The sequence below is a fragment of the Peromyscus eremicus genome, chromosome 5, assembly GCF_949786415.1.
Source record: "Peromyscus eremicus chromosome 5, PerEre_H2_v1, whole genome shotgun sequence".
In the NCBI taxonomy this organism is placed as follows: domain Eukaryota; kingdom Metazoa; phylum Chordata; class Mammalia; order Rodentia; family Cricetidae; genus Peromyscus; species Peromyscus eremicus.
The window spans coordinates 10,119,453-10,137,271 of NC_081420.1; the positions used below are offsets into that span (position 1 = coordinate 10,119,453).

A 17,819-nucleotide genomic window follows, 5' to 3' on the forward strand; every position below is an offset into this window, starting at 1 on the left:
AAGGTATCTAACCTTCACAGACCACACTGGCAGCCCACTAGAGTATAGAGGGGCTCCTCGGGTCAATCAGATAATGCTGATCTCCTCCAGTTAGCTGAAACGCAACATGATCAATGCTGTCTCGCAGTATCTACAGGGGAATGGATCCAGGACTCCTGTGGTTACAAAATGCATGGATGTTCAGCCTTAGAGCTGCTGTAATCTCTAGGTGAATTGTGGCTTACAGACAACATACACGATGTGCAAAGAGTTACAAGAATAACAAGAAGAAAGCCTGAACGTGTTCAATACACATATCTTGCTTTTGGTGGCTGGTTGACTCTGGATGCTGAGCTGCGTACACACAGGGTCAACTGCAGAATGTTCCTTGGTTTTCCTTTATGTACTTTACTTCAACTTCTGTTGCTCATTCAAGCTAGTCAGCTCAGAGCATCATGTGATAATAGCCAGCATCATGTGACAAGAGCCAACAGCAGCTGACAGACATGCTTCATTTGAGAACACCTTGTATTTACATGCAGCTTAGGTGAAGAAATTCAAGAACATTAATTCCTGGGTTTCTTTCTTTGTTTTCCCTACAAAGAAAGCTGTCACTCGAAGGTCCCTTGATTTCTGAGTGTCTAAGAACCTTCTCTAGGGCCCCCAAGCAGCCCAATGGGTAGACAGGAGATTCTCAAAGGGTCTTAATATGACACAGATGTTCTCTCTGCTCATGCTGACCCCACACTATATAAATAACAGAGTAGCTGCCAGATGCACATTTTCTAATAGCTGTCCTCAGCACTGTCATTGTCCCATGTTCCAGGGAGAACTTCAGGAGAAAGTACTTATCTCCATGGACTTCAGAAGCATCGAAAAGATTTATACCGTCCACACCCACTTCCACCCACTCTCCTCATCTCCACTACATCACTCTGGTCCAACTAGCCATGGCTTGCTGCCTGTGGTGCAGAGGCAGCCCCGAGCTGTCTCCACTCACCACTGCTGCACCCCTCTAATCTAGTCTCACATAGCACCCATATCACATAATTACCATGTTCAAAACTGCGTGCTGCTCTATTCCTCAGACTAAGTTAGAGCTTGGAATGCCCAAGTAGCTGGCGCTAGTCTTGGAGGCCCCTTCAAATCCTTTCTTTCTCTCCTCCTTGGCAGAATGCCTCCCACACAAAAGGCAAGCCCTGCCCCTTTGCTGATGCCCGCTCTACCTTGCTAAGAAGTCGCCCCATCCTTATCCCTACCCAGTCCCTAGCCTGCCCATTTGCTTCCTCCATTCCTAGGATTCCTTCCCTTGGCTCTTGTCACCATTTTACATACAGGTTAAGAATCCCTAATCAAAAAAACCTCAGCTCTGGGGGCTGGAGAGATGGCTCAGCAGTTAAGAGAACTGGCTGCTCTTCCAGAGGACCCAGGTTCAATTCCCAGCACCCATATACAGCTCACAACTATCTGTAATCCAGCTCAAAGTGATCTGACACCCTCATACACACATAAATGCAGGCAAAACACCAATGCACATAAAATAAAAATCAATAAATCATAAAAAACCCCTCAGCACTGAAATGTTCCATAATCAGTCACCTTTCTCAACTCTCATACATCAGCTACGATGCATACCTACAATATTCAACGTTTGTTGCATGTATGAAGTCATTAGCAATATTGCACAAAATTATTTTTAGGCCACATGTACAAGATGTATATCTATCATGAACAAATTTCAAATTTAACTTTGAACCTCCTGAGAGTAGCTCATTTTATTTATATGTAAATGTTCTAAAATCCAAACAAATCCTCAACCTGGGACACTCCTAAGCCCCAAGCATTGTGGTGAAGGATGTCCCATTTGTACCACATATTATTTACTTGCTTAGGTGCAGGCTCCACCATCAGAAGGTAGTTTTCACAAAGGGGAGTGCTGTTTGCTGTTCTGTTTACTGATAAAGGCTTGGCATGAACTACACGCAGGACCTCCAAGCTCACTCACCCATGCCGGGGGCTGCCATGAGGATCCTGGAGACGACCACCTGCGTGATGGCTTGTTTTGCAGCATTGGTCGATTCTCCCAATCGGGTGCCATTTTCATCAGTGACAGGAATGCCGACTTTGAGTTCCCTGAAGGGCAGAACACATGCAGAGGGGTTCACATATGCCGCGAGGCAGCGCCCTGAAGGAGGGCTCTGGTGAGGAAGATTAAATGTCTCCTTCATCCAGTTTCCTACTCAAGTGTCATTCTTGGCACTGATAAGTCTATTTTTGAATACCATGAACAGGTTCAAGCCTCCTGTGATAGACATGAAGGGAAAATAACAAGAGTACTCCTTTTTCAGAAGGATGTACCTTTCAAATAATAATATGATTTGAGGGGTGGAAATGCTAGCTCAAAGGTGACGTTAATTTCTGTGCTCAGGTACAAATCTGAACAACCTTCTAAATTAGAAATAGATACAGTACATAGCGTTACTGAGCATCTCATGTATTGAGAGTCATTGCAATACAGCCCTGTTGGATATTCATTAGCTACATACAGTTCCTAATGCTGGGAGCCAACTCCTGCTACTGCCCTGATCTTTTGTTATCTGTCCAAAACGCTTATTCTTTCTTCTCCTTCAATTTCTGTCAGTTCTAAAAAACACATTTTCGAAGATAAAGATTAAAATTACCTTAAGCTCCATATGAAAATTCCAAGGGAAAACCAAGAAACTCTTGGCTTTCTCCATCTCTGGTCTCAATCTTACAGAATTTTTTTCTGTGTAGAGGGTGCAGACTTTTGAAATAGGAAGACTATGCATTCTAAGCCTCTAGGCCTTTTTCAGCCCACTTCAGCAAATAGGAACCCAATGGGCTTGCCCTTACCACCCTGCTCTATTCTGAAGCAAATCTCAGATTTCATATGATTTCATCTACACTATGAGAAACTCCCCTACGGGGCCCAAGTCCTTGCCTGGTGCCTGTGCCCTCTTACCTTTGCCTCATCAGCGGAATGTTAATGCAGTTAGCAGCAGCCACGGCAGCGAAGGGGACAAAACGTCCTATCAGTGGTGAGACGCGCTGTAGGAAGATAATTCCACAAGTGTCATCTTGCTTTTCCTGGATGGCTGAATGGAAATTCTTACGTCTTCCTAAAAACACTGCAGTCCTGGCTGTATAGAACCAGGCCAAGGGGCCTCAAACCTGTTGCTTAGAGGTATTTCTGTATCTCTGGCAAGGACATACTGAGACAATGCACCCATCTAAGACACTTGGATAGCTTAGTTTGTGCTGGAAGCACGTTCCCAAGTCCCAGAACTTTAATTTCAGAGCCAGCTCTTCCACCTCTTCAAGCTCCCCCCATCCCCCACCCCAGTCTTAGGAGGGGTTTTTAGAGAGAGGCATTTAGAACTTAACTCATAGAGCCAGGAACAGACCAGTCTTGGCTGATGCCAACCCTTCTCCAATCCACTAGAAGATACAATGAAAATATGCAGCTGAAGATGGCTACAGGAAAGCCAAGTGGCTGCAATTCTTTTGAGAATAATAGAGGCACCCAGAGTGACAGGTGAGAAGAAAGTTAAGATGCTCTGCCATGGAAACACAACTAAAGTACCTTGGTTAAGGCATTAAGTCCTAGGGCTGTCGCTACAGCACCGGTTGTAGCAGAAACATAAGCCGTACCCAGCTCACTGAAAAAAGAGAATAAAGACATCATGTAAATGATGGGTGTAGGTCAGGGATCATGAACACAGGATCTAAAGAAACTGAGGAGGCAGGAGTGTATGTCAGCAGCGGAGAGTCTGCAGAGTAACATTTGGGGTGACTCCATCAGTGTGGGAATCCAGAATGCAAACACATCCCTAACAGTGGGCTATAACCCCAAACAAGCAGACATGCAGATGAAGCACCCATGTAGATGAGGAAGGAGAGGAGCTGTGGGTGTGTGGAAAGCTGCAGACGGAGCAAAGGCTCTGGGCTAAGTGTTTGGGACACATTTGCACAAATCAAAACTATCATTCAAAACATTAACGTACACACAGAAAGCAAAGTGCAGCAGGACCATCTTAGGTTAGTTCACTGTACAAAAACAGTCCAAGTTTATCTCTAAAGTGCAGCGGAGCCCGAGCCGTTCTGCTAATTGTGAGAAACACCACTGGGTGGCAGGACTCAGCATCCTGTGCTCCATTTGATGATAGCAGAATACTGGGCGTCAAAGGCAATCTTCCAACATAAACAGCTATAGTTTTAATTAATCTCAGTATGTATATATATATATTTGCCAAGCTGAGATTAATTAAAACTATAGCTATAATTTGCACAACAATTGAAACAGTCCTGTTTTTAAAGTAAAGTGCCTATAAAGGCTACACTACTGCAAAGCCCCTTCTGCTTTGAGACTGGTGGCTTTGTGCTGTGGGATGGTCTGTATGTCAAATGTGTTGCTGATTGGTCAATAAATAAATCACTGATTGGCCAGTGACCAGGCAGGAAGTATAGGTGGGACTAACAGAGAGGAGAATTGAGAGAACAGGAAGCTGGGTGGGGGAGACACTGCCAGCTGCCACCATGACAAGCCGCATGTGAAGATGCCGGTAAGCCACGAGCCATGTGGCAAGGTATAGATTAATAGAAATGGATTAATTTAAGCTGTAAGAACAGTTAACAAGAAGCCTGCCATGGCCATACAGTTTGTAACCAATATAAGTCTCTCTGTTTACTTGGTCAGGTCTGAGTGGCTGTGGGACTGGCGGGTGAGAGAGATTTGCCCTGACCGTGGGCCAGGCAAGAAAACTCTAGCTACAGCTTTGACTCACGCAGCCCCAGAGGGAGTTATTTAACAAAGGTCAGGCCTGAGGGCTGCCTGGTAGGTATTCTGCAGGGCCCCGAGCTCAGGATGTAAGAGAGACAGTACCGTCCCACTAATAGCAGATGACATCAAAGAAGGAAGACAAAAGCAGAAAGTTATCCCGACAGAGGGAGGAGGAGAGACACTGCACAGAGCAAGCTATGTGTTCAAATGCATCACTACTTAGGGAGCACAGGTTCATGGAGGACAGGTCACCCCCAGCCTTACTTTACGGTGAGGGGAGCATCTCCGCTTCTATTGGTGTAATTGACAACAGCATTGAAGGACTGGTTTATCCACTGCCAGAAAAGCACAGCTGGTGTGGTCCTAAAACAAGAGTAAGCCGTCACATACCCTGCGGCATCAGCGAGCCTCCCTTCACACAGAAAGAAAATGTCCAACACCAACTACCAGCAAGGATGGGTACTAGGTAGGGAGGAAGTCTGCAGCCACAGTCTACTTTGACACCCAGTTTCCTTATCACCCAGCTCACAGGGCTTCTGTCTTTGGGTTTCTATTGCTGTGATAAACATCATGACTAAAATCAACTTGGAGAGGAAAGAGTTTATTTGGTTTCATTTCCACATCACAGTCCATCATCGAAGGAAGTCAGGGCAGGAACTCAAAGCAGAGGCCATGGAGGGGTGCTGCTTACTGGCTTGCTCTCCATGGCTTGCTCAATCTGCTTTCTTATAGAACCCAGGACCATCAGTTCAGGAGAGGTACCACCCACAGTGAGCTGGTCCCTCCCGTATCGATCATTAATCAAGAAAATGCCTGGCAGTCTTGCCTATAGGCCAGTTTTATGACAGAATTTTTCTCAATTGAAAGTCTCCCTTCCCAAATGACTCTAGCTTGTGTCAAGTTGGCAAGAAACTAGCCAGGACAGCTTCTATCATAAAGAAATAAACTTATAAAAAGCCTAGCACAGGGTAGACAGAGAAGAGCCCTTCTCTTGGTCAAACAAAACAAAACAAAGCAAAACAAAACCCCCAAACCCAAAATAACTATTTGCAAATGAAGCAGGCTTGGCCCTTCTGATGCTGTGTCTATATCTATTCTAACACCCAAACACACCTGTGTCTACAGACAGAAAGAATAGAAGAGTTTATTTCTAGACTTTTTTTTTCTATCTCATTTTCTTTAGGGCCTAAGACTCAGAGAAAAATGTCAACTTATTTTTAAACAAAGATTTTATTTAGTGTCCTAAAAAAAAGCTTTATTTATTCTTATCTTATGTGTATGAGTGCTTTGCCTACATACATGTGTGTACAGTGCCTGCCAGAAGGTGTCAGATCCCCTGGAACTGGAGTTACAGACAGTTGTGAGCTGCCATGTGGTGCTGGGAACTGAATTGGGGTCCTCTATAAGAGCAGCCAGTGAGTGCTCTCAACTGCTGGGCCACCTCTATGTCCCCTGACTTAGCATCGTTACAGGCAAAACACACCTTTAAATACAATGGACTGTGGTTTATTTACTTATTTATTATTATTATTTTACTTGATTGTTTTATTTTTGTCTGCTCAGAATGACCTCAAACTCATGGCCTCTAGTGCCTTAGTCTCCTGCATGCCAGGATTCCAGGCATGAGCCCATATGCCCAGCTAAAACAGGTATTTATTTTCGCAAATCATGCCAGGTGCTGCTTAATAGAGTGGCAGCATCTACTCAGAGTGGAATTAAAGATGAAATGATATCTTTCTTATGTTAAAGCAATACCACCTTATTTTATTAATTACTTTTGTGGTTGTTATTGTTAGATTGAGACAGGTGTTAGCTGTATAGCCAGGCTGGCCTCACACTCACAATCCTCTTAGCCTCCCAAGAGCTGTGGTTACAGATGAGCCATTACATCCACCTCCATCTCGTTTTCAGCTGTTCTAAGTTCTAGTTAATTTTTAATTGAAATTTTTATTTATTTTGTATGCATGTGTATGCATGTGCTTGCACGTGGAGGTCAGAGGATGACCTGCAATAAGTGGGCTCTCTCTATGCACTAAGTGCTTCGCAGGAATCGAACTGTGTGTTCAGGTTTGGTGGAAAGTGCCTTTACTCACTGAGCCATCTTGCCAACCTTACATTTATTTTAATTTTTTTTTTTTACTGAATATACTTATGGGGTATAACATGTTTCGACACACGTAGAATGAATTCATCATTCTTGTTAACATAATCACTGTGACATTTATTTCAGTAAAATTTATATTAAAATATTCTTCAAATTATTCCAATAGCAAATTAACGAACACCTCTCACGCATCTGTAACTTACCTGTAAAATGTCATCATGCAGCCCGTGATGGTCATGTTCATTGGGACTTGAGCTGACATTCTTCCTATCAGAATCATCTTTTCACCCGTGTCAGGATGGAAAGCTGAATCATACACGTACTTTGCTCTCCACAACTCATTTTCCGTGAGGCCAGCAGGAACAATTCCTTGCCTAGAAAACGACATCAAAAGTCCCAGCAACTGCTCCATTCAGATACCTTACCTTGAGCTTCATGGTTTGCAAAACCTTACTGCACCTATGGGACCTGGCAGGTCTGTTAGAGCGGTGGTGGTGGTTATTATTATTTTTTAAATTATTTATGTGTTTTCGGTGCTGGGAGTTGAACCCAGAGCCTCACACATACAGCATGCACTCTATTAACTGGTCTTCCTGGAAGCCTAAGAACAAAAACACTGTTACAGTGAACTTCTCAGACCCACGCATCTCCATTATCTGTAATTTGGAAAATAACAGAAAGTAATATGCATATTAAGGAGTATTCATTTTGAAAATATTCATTGTTTTAAGTGACATATTAAAACTGTAGTCTGAACATGGCAAACTCTGAACTATTTTTAACCAATCAGATCAAAGTTATGGCATTCAAGGCTGTTACTTCATTTTAAACCGGCCGTTGGCAAACTTAGGTTTGGGACCTTTTGGTGCAAATAAAGGGCTTGCTGTACAGTTTGTCAGATGTACTCATTTTCAGAGACTTAGAAAATACACAAATTTAGCGGAGCAATGAAGTTAGCCCGGGCCTAGTTACTGTTGCCACTGGCAACGCTTGGGTGAATACTTTTTCAGTCTTCCAAGGTGTTTAAGATAGGACACCAGACCAGATGCTCACTAACCATGGCTTTTATTCAACAATACTCTGTAAATATTTCTTTGCTTGAATATAACATTCTTCTAAAACATCTACATTGGGTTGAATTGAATAGTAATCCCCAAACACACATCCACATAGAAGAACAGGGTGTGGCTTTATAGATGTAATTAGCCAAAGTGAAGTCCTACTGGATGAATGGTCACTAAATCCAAGGAACAGTGTCTATGCACAAACAGAGAAGGCAGAGAGTACAATGATGTACCTACAAGCCAAGGGATGCTGACAATTCCTAGAGCCACCAGCACCCAGGTTGAGGCAAGGAAGATCCTCCCCGAAAGCCTTCAGAGGGAGTGTGACCCTACTGTGCCATCTGTCACTCAGACTTCCAGCCTCCAAACTGGGAAGGGGGCACATCACCCTTGAAATGCTACAGATTATTTCACAATGTGAGCTTTAATTGGGATTTTAATTCTACTTTTTCCATTTGTAAATATGGGAATAAGCCTTCATAATTAGAACTTTTCCCCACATCCAAGATTTAGGAATAAGTGAATAAATTTGCTAAAATGACAGCTATGTAAAATACTAAACATTTTAATGACTTTTATCCTCTGCACTTGAGTCTGAGTTTGTAGGGTATGGAGGAAGCCCTGAGAGCACGCATATGACAAAGACCAAAGCCTTGAATTCATGAGAAATTGGCAAAGCCGGATCCCCATATGGGCCAGGCTCAAGAGGGATGGCAAAGGATGGGTCCGAGTATGAGTGATCAGTGTGTGTACAGACCAGCAACTGCAGCTTCTTCCCCCAGGATGTTTAGAGCCTCAGAGTGCTCATCAACACAGACTCCTACCTGGAACAGATAGCCCCTCCTCTGTGGGATACCTAATAAACACCCGAGGTTCTGGGTTGCCTGCTAGGCGCCCTCCATACAGCCCACATCACCACCCGATCCCAGCTTTCCTGTATGTGTCTGTCCTTTCTTCCTTTCCTCCCTGCCCTTAGTCAGGGTTCCAGAAACCAAGCTGCAGGTTGTGACAGCAAAAACTATGCCTTTTGCTCTCGAGTCGGAGTTTGTCTTAAAAAACAGCAGGAATTTATCGTAAGTATGTGTCTTAGTTAGGGTTTCTATTGCTGCGACAAAACACCATGACTAAAAAGCAAGTTGGGGAGGAAAGGGTTTATTTGGCTTACACTTCAGCATTGCTGTTCATCACTGAGGGGAGTCAGGACAGGAACTCAAACAGGACAGGATCCTGGAGGCAGGAGCTGATGCAGAGCCCATGGAGGGTGCTGCTTATTGGCTTGCTCCTTATGGCTGGCTTGATCAGCCTGCTTTCTTATAGAACCCAGGACCACAGCCCAGGGATGGCATTAACCACCATGGGCTGGGCCCTCCCCCATTGATCACTAATTGAGAAAATACCTTACAGCTGGATCTCATGGAGGCATTTCCTCAACTGAGGCTGGTTCCTCTCTGATGACTCTACCTTGTGTCAAGTTGACACACAAAACCAGCCAGTACAGTAAGAAAATGTAAAATCTGCTCACTTTACTTCCTGTTGGCTGGAAGCATGGGGCTTGATTTTAGGCCTCTGCTGTGTCTCTGCTTACCTGCAGAGTGAGGACCACACTCACCATTTTAACAACAGCCCATCTTAACTGTTGGTGGGATAAGTGTTGTTCCTTCTATTACCCTCCTTATGCCTTAGTTACAGTCATTTGTCTTCAGGAAAACCTTACAGTTATTTTTCTTGGTCTTATAAATGATCACAGCTGTGCTGATGGAACCTGTTAATGGGAGAGACGCATCGCTGCGACAGTGTAAGGCTTCCTTCTAGTCAGACTGCCTCTCTAGTTACTTTGGTTATTTTAACTGTCACACTCTTCTGAGTAAGGGTGTTCCCAGCTCTCCCCCCTTTACTCTTGCGGGCCGCAAGAATATATTATAGAGATTCAGCTGGATATTAAAGCTATACCTAGAAATTTCAAGGTATTTTTCTAGAGGCAAGCCATTTATTATGGAATATTTGGTGTTATCCAGTTTTTAATATTTCAACTGTCTTCTGCTTTGAAATTCTTGCATGCCCAAATACTTCCAGACCATTATGGTAAACAGCTAAGCTTCTCAAACACTGTTCTACTAGGTACTAACACCCCCTACAGAGCCTAGGAGACAAGCAGGCAGCAGATGCATAGCCTTGTTTCTTGTGCAAATGAAGCTCAGACCATCCCTTGCCTTCAAGCCTAGTGGCATTCCAGAGCAATTGACTGAGGAAATAGGACTTTTTGCATAACCAGGTGCAGTAAGGACTGGAGAATTCCAGAGGAAGACACAGAACCATGTGGCCGAAAAGAGGACAGAAAGACAGAGATTCTGTAGAGAGTAAAGCAGATCTCTTGTAGAGTTTATTGGGGCCAGGGGTAAGGGGCCAGTTAGGCTAGATGAAGGACAAAGGAACAGAGGATGAAGATCAGGTCAAAAGCATAGGCACTTATTAAGACTATGAGGACAGGGCTGAAGCTGTATAGATAGAATTTTGTCATAGAGGAATAAAGTCAGCAGACAAAAGAATGCAGTGTATGTAGATTCCCTCAGTTACCCATGCCGTACGTAGCGTCTTTCCCAGGACTCTGGGAGGAATTTTCTCAGGGCAGGAACTTGGGAAAATTCTGTTATCCTTACTTCACAGACATACACACTTAAAAAATTTAAATTATGTAGCAGTGTCTGTGTGTGGGGATGTGCACATGAGTGCAGGTACCTGCAGAGGCCACAGGTGTTGGGTCCCCTACCTCTGTAGCTAACAGGTGTTTGTGAGCTGCCCGAGGTGGGTGCTGGGTACTGAACTTCAGTTTTCTGTAAGGGCGGTATACACTCTTAACCTCTGAGCCATTTCCCCCGCCCATGCATACTTTGTATCTTTAAGTGTTCTGATGCAGTGTGAACTCCTGTCACTGTGCACGCTGATGCTACATGTGGATTAAAAGCAGACCCTCTCATCACATTTATTTGTTATTTCAAGGTGATTAGGATATTGTCAGCTGCAAAATACAATTGCTTCATCTTTTTAATATCTCTACTTCTTAGTTTCAAAGTGTTTTTGAACAGTGAAGACTTATTCTTACCCTTGATGCCTTGGGCTGCATGCTTTCCTATATGTGTTCCCTGAGTCATTAATAGAGGTTACAGGGAAAAAGAAATGCCTATGTTCAAGTTTGGGAAAAGGGATTAAAGAGTCCTACAGCCCCAGTTCCTAAATATTTTGGAAACTGAAAGCAAAGCAGGGTGGGGTGGACTAGGGTGGTTTGTGACAATATGACATCATCAAGACTGGAGCTGTCTCAAATCTCACGTGAGCAAACACCATTCTTCTCTTTTCTCCCTCCCTGCAGCATGTACTAAACACAGGTTGATGTCAGGGTTAGAGTACTAAACACATGGACTCTGTCAGGGTTAGAGTACTAAACACATGGACTGTCAGGGTTAGAGTACTAAACACATGGACTGTCAGGGTTAGAGTACTAAACACATGGACTCTGTCAGGGTTAGAGTACTAAACACATGGACTCTGTCAGGGTTAGAGTACTAAACACATGGACTGTCAGGGTTAGAGTACTAAGCACATGGACTCTGTCAGGGTTAAGAGTACTAAGCACAGACGGCGTCAAGCCTTCTCAGCACACATGAATGTCTGCGCGGCCCACCCGCTGTTGGACTTGTTTAATTAAACACATAAGTTCATGAAGCGTTCCTGCTGCGGTCTCATTGTTTTTACTGTGTAATTCTACCTGGTTCTTCTTGGGGAACAAAGAGGAGGGATTTAGAAATTCTGGTGTGGCTTGTCGGGGCTTTTAGCGCCACATTAGGGCCACATTTCGGATCAAGTTCCTGTCGTTTCTAACTGTCCCTTTCCGGTGCAGCTCTAGCTGGCTGGTGAATGCTATCTGGCTGTTCCTCACGAGACCTATTGTCAACACTGGATTGCTCTGATCCACTTACCCTAAATTGTCCCTTGTCTGATTTCTATACAGAATTTCTGCTTCTTTTTTATTTTAATTTTTAAATTTCATCTCTTGCCTACTCAAGGAGAGTTCTCAAGAAGTGTGGACCTGATTCTTTGCTAATGATGGCAGTCTGGTATAAACCGCCTGGCTGCAGCCCTCTGCTGGACACCGCACATGCTGACTTGTCCACCACTGGGCGTGCAGATGACAGATAACTTTCTTATTGTGTTCATGGAGGCCAATTCAGGGGACAAAAGGGACTAACAGGAGGGGGAGAGGGTGGGGTGAGAAGCAGGCGGGCAGGAGGGTATGGGAAAATGCTCCAACTTTTACATTAAAATGTCTTTCGGACGCCCAGTACTATGAATACACACCAAGAAAAAAATGTTACTTTAAGGGGAAAAAAAGTTTGTTTAGGGCTGGAGAGATGGCTCAGTGGTTAAGAGCACTGGCTGCTCTTCCAGAGGACCTGAGTTCAATTCCTAGCACCGCGTGGTGGTTCATAACTGTGGTGGTATTGTGTTCCCCTAAATATTGTGCACCCTAATAAATTTATCTGGGGTCAGAGAACAGAACAGCCACTAGATACAGTGGCTAGAAAATGGTGGCACTCACGCCTTTAATCCTAGTATTCCAGAGGCAGAAATCCCTGTGTTCAAGGATACAGCCAGGCATGGTGACTCACGCCTTTAATCCCAGGGAGTGAGGCAGAAAGCAGAAAGATATATAAGGCGAGAGGACTAGAAACTAGAAGCATTTGGCTGGTTAAGTTTTTAGGTTTTGAGCAGCACAGTTCAGCTGAGAGCCACTCGGATATGAGGACACAGAGGCTTCCAGTCTGAGGAAACAAGATCAGCTGAGAAGTTGGCCAGGTGAGGTTAGCTATGGCTTGTTCTGTCTCTCTGACCTTCCAGCGTTCACCGCAATGACTGGCCTCAGGTTTGATTTTATTAATAAGAACTTTTAAGATTCATGCTACACATAACCATCTGTAATTCCAGTCTTAGGAATACAGTTCCCTCTTCTGGTCTCTCCAGGCACCAGGCACCTAAGTGGCTCACACACACACATGCAAACAAAATGCCCATATACATGAAAAAAAAAGTTTGTTTATAGACAACATAAAAGGTTTAAAAAAATGGCCACCTATGGCTCTCTCCTCTGGAAAGGGCATGTCTCTTTAGCTTGTAGACAGGTTCTGAGTGCAGAAAGTCTTTCTCTGTTACATAGATTGGTGTTCTCTTGAGTTTTCCTGAAGCAAGTAGCAACTAATTATTTCTTCAGCCTCTAGTCCATAGTCCCCTTATATAGTCACTGTTGATGTGACTGGATTTAGAATCCCCCAGGACATCAGAAAAACACACCTCTTGGTTTTGTTTTAAAGATTAACTGTGTGTACGTGTCTGTGTGTGCATGCATGTGTGTACATCCTGACTGTGGGTGCCACCGTCCTTGGGCTGGGGACTCAGATGGAATACAGCAAGAAAAAGCCGAAGGTGCTGACCTCCCTCCTTCTCTGCAATAACCATGGCAACGGTGGATAGAATGGATCCTCCCTTAAGTTATTCACATCAGGTGTTTCGGTCAGAACAACACCAAGGTAACTGCTAAAGTAACGGACACATAATCTTTTCATCCCTTACTCTTTCGTCTGTTCAGGAATGGCAAAGGCAGTCCAGAGCCTGACCTGCACGCTAAGAGCAGTTGTTACAGTTTTAGAACAGCCCACAGAGACCTTCTCAATACCTTTTGGCTCTGTAGAGTTTGCTGACCTCTCATTACGGTCCTCGAGGAACCCATATGGTTTATTCTCTGCTCTGTCTGTTGTTAGTTCCCAAACACTGTTTCCAGTGAAGATTTTAAGTTCTCTACAGCATTTTGAGTTTCTTCATCTCTTCATTATGTCATCCTCAAGTGGTCAACCTGCCCTCTGTTTTTTGTTCCAAATTCACAAAGAACACTGATTTTCCTGAAGTCCTGAAAACACGCTCAAGTGAAGTCTTCCTTTATAGACTGGCACTGGTCCCTCCCAACCGCCCAGCCAGCAGTAAACACCTGAGGCGTGTTATTCCTGCTATGTTTAGGGGCAGACCACCTGACGGTCGAATTCCCCATATCTTATTGGCTTTTCCCTAGAGCAGAAATCAGCAAATTACTGTCCATGGCCTGTATGTCCCCAGGTCACAGGGATTTTACATTAAAAGAGTTATAAAAAAGTAGTAAAGCTTTTATGTGACTGAGACTCTTTGAAGTGTATAAAGCCTCAAGTATTTATTTTTTCAAAAAATTTCATGTGTATAGTGCATGTGCGTAAGTGCACCACGTACATGCCTAGGCCCGTGGAGGTCAGAAGAAGGCATCAAGTCCCCTGGAACTGGAGTTACAGTTGTGAACCACCGTGTGGGTACTGAGAGCTGAATCTGGGTCCTCTGCAAGAGCAAGCAGCTCTTAACTGTAAGCTGCTCTCCAGCCCCTACAGTATTTCTTATCCAGTTTTATTCATTCATTCATTCATTTATTTATTTATTTATTTATTTATTTATTATAGAATACATCTACTGCTGAATTAGCTGTCTCCAAGCACACAAATTCTGAGATTAGAGAATTTTCTATAGGATGCCTGATATTCGTTTATTTGTATTTAATCCCATACATTCCTTTTTTTTTTTTTTTTTTTGAGATGGGGGGTCTTACAATGTTGCTCAGGCTTGTCAAGCACTGGCTGGGTGAGTCCCCTGCCTCAGTCTCATGAGTAGCTGGGACTTAGGCAGGTAGTACCATGTCTGGGTTCTTTCTCATGTGTAGATATCATCTCTAGATTACCTGCTACACATCATGAACGAGAAATTCCCTGTACAGTTAGACTGCACTGTTCATGGAGTAAAAATAATAATAAGAAGTCTGTTCGTGTCCAATGCTGGCAGAAGATATTTTTCTAGTGGTTTCTACCAGAACTGGTTAAAAGCAAGGCCAGAGAATTGGTGAATGTGGAAGACCAACTGTCCCTGCATAGGTGGCATCCTCTTATCATGTGTGTGATGCTCTCAACTGATGGAGTGCATCTCACATGTACATGCCTGAACTTCATCAGAATCCTTCCTATGTGAGTACACACCTAGAAAGTCTCCCTCACTGGGGCTGTGTGTCAGCAGTAACAGCCCTACCCCTAGTTATCAGGGGCTTGTTTCTTGAACAATGCTGTTTCTATCCAATGACAGAAAGGTGCTTGGGACAAATATGTCAAAGAAAAGGTCCAGGATGCTGGGGAAGGAGACCTCACAGACAGGTCTTCAAGCCACAATGAACACTGGCCATCTGTGGTCAGGGTTAGCTCTGGGGTTCTACTTGGTCTTCCTATTTATTCATTTATTTTGGTATGTAGTAGTCTACTGCAAACAATACTGCCCAACCACGAAGCACTTTAAAAACAATTAACGTGGCGATCCGCTACCCGGTAGGCCGGAAACACGGCATCAGCCTCACCTGTACTCATGCACGACCTTTCTTGCATTCTCTAGTTGTTCGTTTGTTAGGAGGATGTTCCTAGGATCCGTGACAGTGAAGAAGTGATTGGCACGGCCGACAAAAGTGCTTTGGTCCCATCGAGGCTCCTTGATGTTAATGTTGGGTGGCACTTCCCCAGACATCGTCCCAGATCCTGGAAAGGGAGGGAGTAGGCAAGCGAGGTGACACTCTGTTATACAAGCAAGGTGTCTGGTAGTCACACTTAACCTGCGTGTAAAGATGGCTCCGTGGGTAAAGCTTTGACACGCCAGCACGGTTACCTGCGCTCTACTCCTGGGACTGACATCAAAGGTAGGAGAATCGACTCCACCAAGTTGTCCTCTGACTTTCACGGGCGTGCTGTCGCACATGCTTACCAGCCCCCCACATAGCATGCACATACAATAATTAATCTTTAAAAACCACACAAAAATGCTTCATAATATTGAAGTAAGTTTTGACTTTGTGTTCAGTCACATTCATAGCTATTGTGGGGTGCATGCAGCCCCCAAGCTGCAAGCTGGAACCCCCTTTAAACCAAAGCAAGCTGTTCATAAACCTCAATGCACCTCAACCAAATTTCAAGAACTTGCCACATCTCTCTAGTCATAAGTACACAGTATTCCATTATCCCCTTTCTGCAGGAAAAGCCAAAGTTATTCTAGATAAGATAGAAACACAAAGTTTTAAAGTCACAAGGGCTGGAGGACTGGCTCAGTCACTAAACTGCCTGCCACACACATAAGGGCCCAAGTTCAGATCCTTAGAGCTCACTGCCAGACAGTCTAGCCAAACCTGTTAGCCCCAGGCTCAGTAAGGGACACTGTCTCAAAAAATATGATGGAGAGTGACTGAGGAAGCCACCTGATGTCAGTCTCGGCCTCCATTAGCACGTGCCTTTGAGTGAAGCAGTGAATGTCAACATTACTGTGTTCTGGTCTAACAAATGTCATTGCTACTGAAAGTAACTGACCATGCAGAATATCATAAAACTAAAAACAATGATAACTAATGCTAGTGATTATAAAACTGAAAAAGAAGGCAGATTCCTTCAGCCTGTTCAGCGTATAAACCACTAGTCAAAAATTAAAAAAAAAATCTTCAATTTACCAGAAACATGGAGACAAGCAATACACCTTACAGTCTCACAGAGCAAAAATGGCACCTTCCCTTCTGGTTCATGATCATTATTTTTTCCAGTATTTGTTCACTCATTTCTAAGTCATATTGATTACTTCAGAACTGCACTACTTGCTTATGGTATGCTGAAAACCACAAGCTTATTATGCAAATAATGAATAAATAAAATTTCCACAACCCAGTCTCTCTGTAATAATTATTACTGTCTTCAGAAATCCATTTTCTGAAAAGCTTTTCAAGTATAAAAATAATTTGATAGGCTAGCTTTTAAATTTTATTTTAGAATTTCATACATGAATATATCCATTCCTCCTCAGTCTCTCCTGTGTCCTCCTCTTCATCCCCCTCTCAAATTTATGACCTATTCTACAATTATATGTATATATAATACGCTATATATAAACATACTGAGTCCAATTAGTGTTACCCGTATGTACATGAGTGTAGTGCTAGCCACTTGGGCATGGGCAACCTATCAGATGGTTCACCCTGAAGAAAACTGATTCCTCCTTTAGCAGCTGATTGGCATGTTCAGCAGGTCCACTCCCATCCCTGGCTCTTACAATCTTTCCACCCTGTTCCTGGATGTTCATTTACATTTGCTTCATGAAGACCCTCTAGCAGCATGAGATCTTCACTATGGACCCACAGTAACCCTTTGGAGCTGTTCTGGTTTATTTCTCAACATTACACATAACACCATGCCTTTGACTGGAACTCTCTTCCCTCATATCTGTTGATTTTCTTGGATGAAATTTCTGGTGTTGGGGAGTCAAAGGATCCAGTTATTACAGAGGCTTCATAATATTAATTTTCTTACACCTGTTTCTTTTTCTTCCATTTCTAACATCAGTTCTAACGGTAGCTTTCTGTAGTATTACACAAATTCTTAGGACCATTTACAACATCAGATGCAAATGCTAGGCCACCCTGTAACTTGTCGTCTATCAAAACCCTCAAATAACATACCACTGACCAATGCATTGATCAAAACTGAACATGTCAGTCAGGCACCCGAGTCTGAAGTGGTTGGGTGGTGGAAGTGAGAGGGCAAAATCTAGCTATTGATAAAATGAGCTGGGACTACAGACCCCAAAACAAGGAGGTGCAGAGCCAACAGGACACCTCTTTCCTCCTAGCTACAAAGTGTCAACAGTGTCTGGGTGACCCTACTTCCTAGCTGACAGTCACTGAGTTCCCAGGCCAGGCACAGGGCTTCATATTAGGGACATTCTGGATTCAGCATCC

The 17,819-nt window shown here is 43.7% G+C and overlaps 1 protein-coding gene across 1 annotated transcript in view; it reads right to left on the reverse strand.

Moving 5' to 3' along the window:
- Sfxn1 (sideroflexin 1) overlaps nucleotides 1–17,819 on the reverse strand; it is a 42,505-nt gene that overhangs the window by 12,648 nt on the left and 12,038 nt on the right. The window contains exons 2-7 of the mRNA XM_059262926.1: nucleotides 15,411–15,585; nucleotides 7,088–7,258; nucleotides 5,045–5,143; nucleotides 3,584–3,659; nucleotides 2,963–3,048; nucleotides 1,985–2,112 (exon numbers count right to left, since the gene is read on the reverse strand). Coding sequence (XP_059118909.1) covers nucleotides 1,985–2,112; nucleotides 2,963–3,048; nucleotides 3,584–3,659; nucleotides 5,045–5,143; nucleotides 7,088–7,258; nucleotides 15,411–15,574 — 724 coding nt within the window. The 5' untranslated portion in view covers nucleotides 15,575–15,585. The remainder of the gene's footprint in view (nucleotides 1–1,984; nucleotides 2,113–2,962; nucleotides 3,049–3,583; nucleotides 3,660–5,044; nucleotides 5,144–7,087; nucleotides 7,259–15,410; nucleotides 15,586–17,819) is intronic.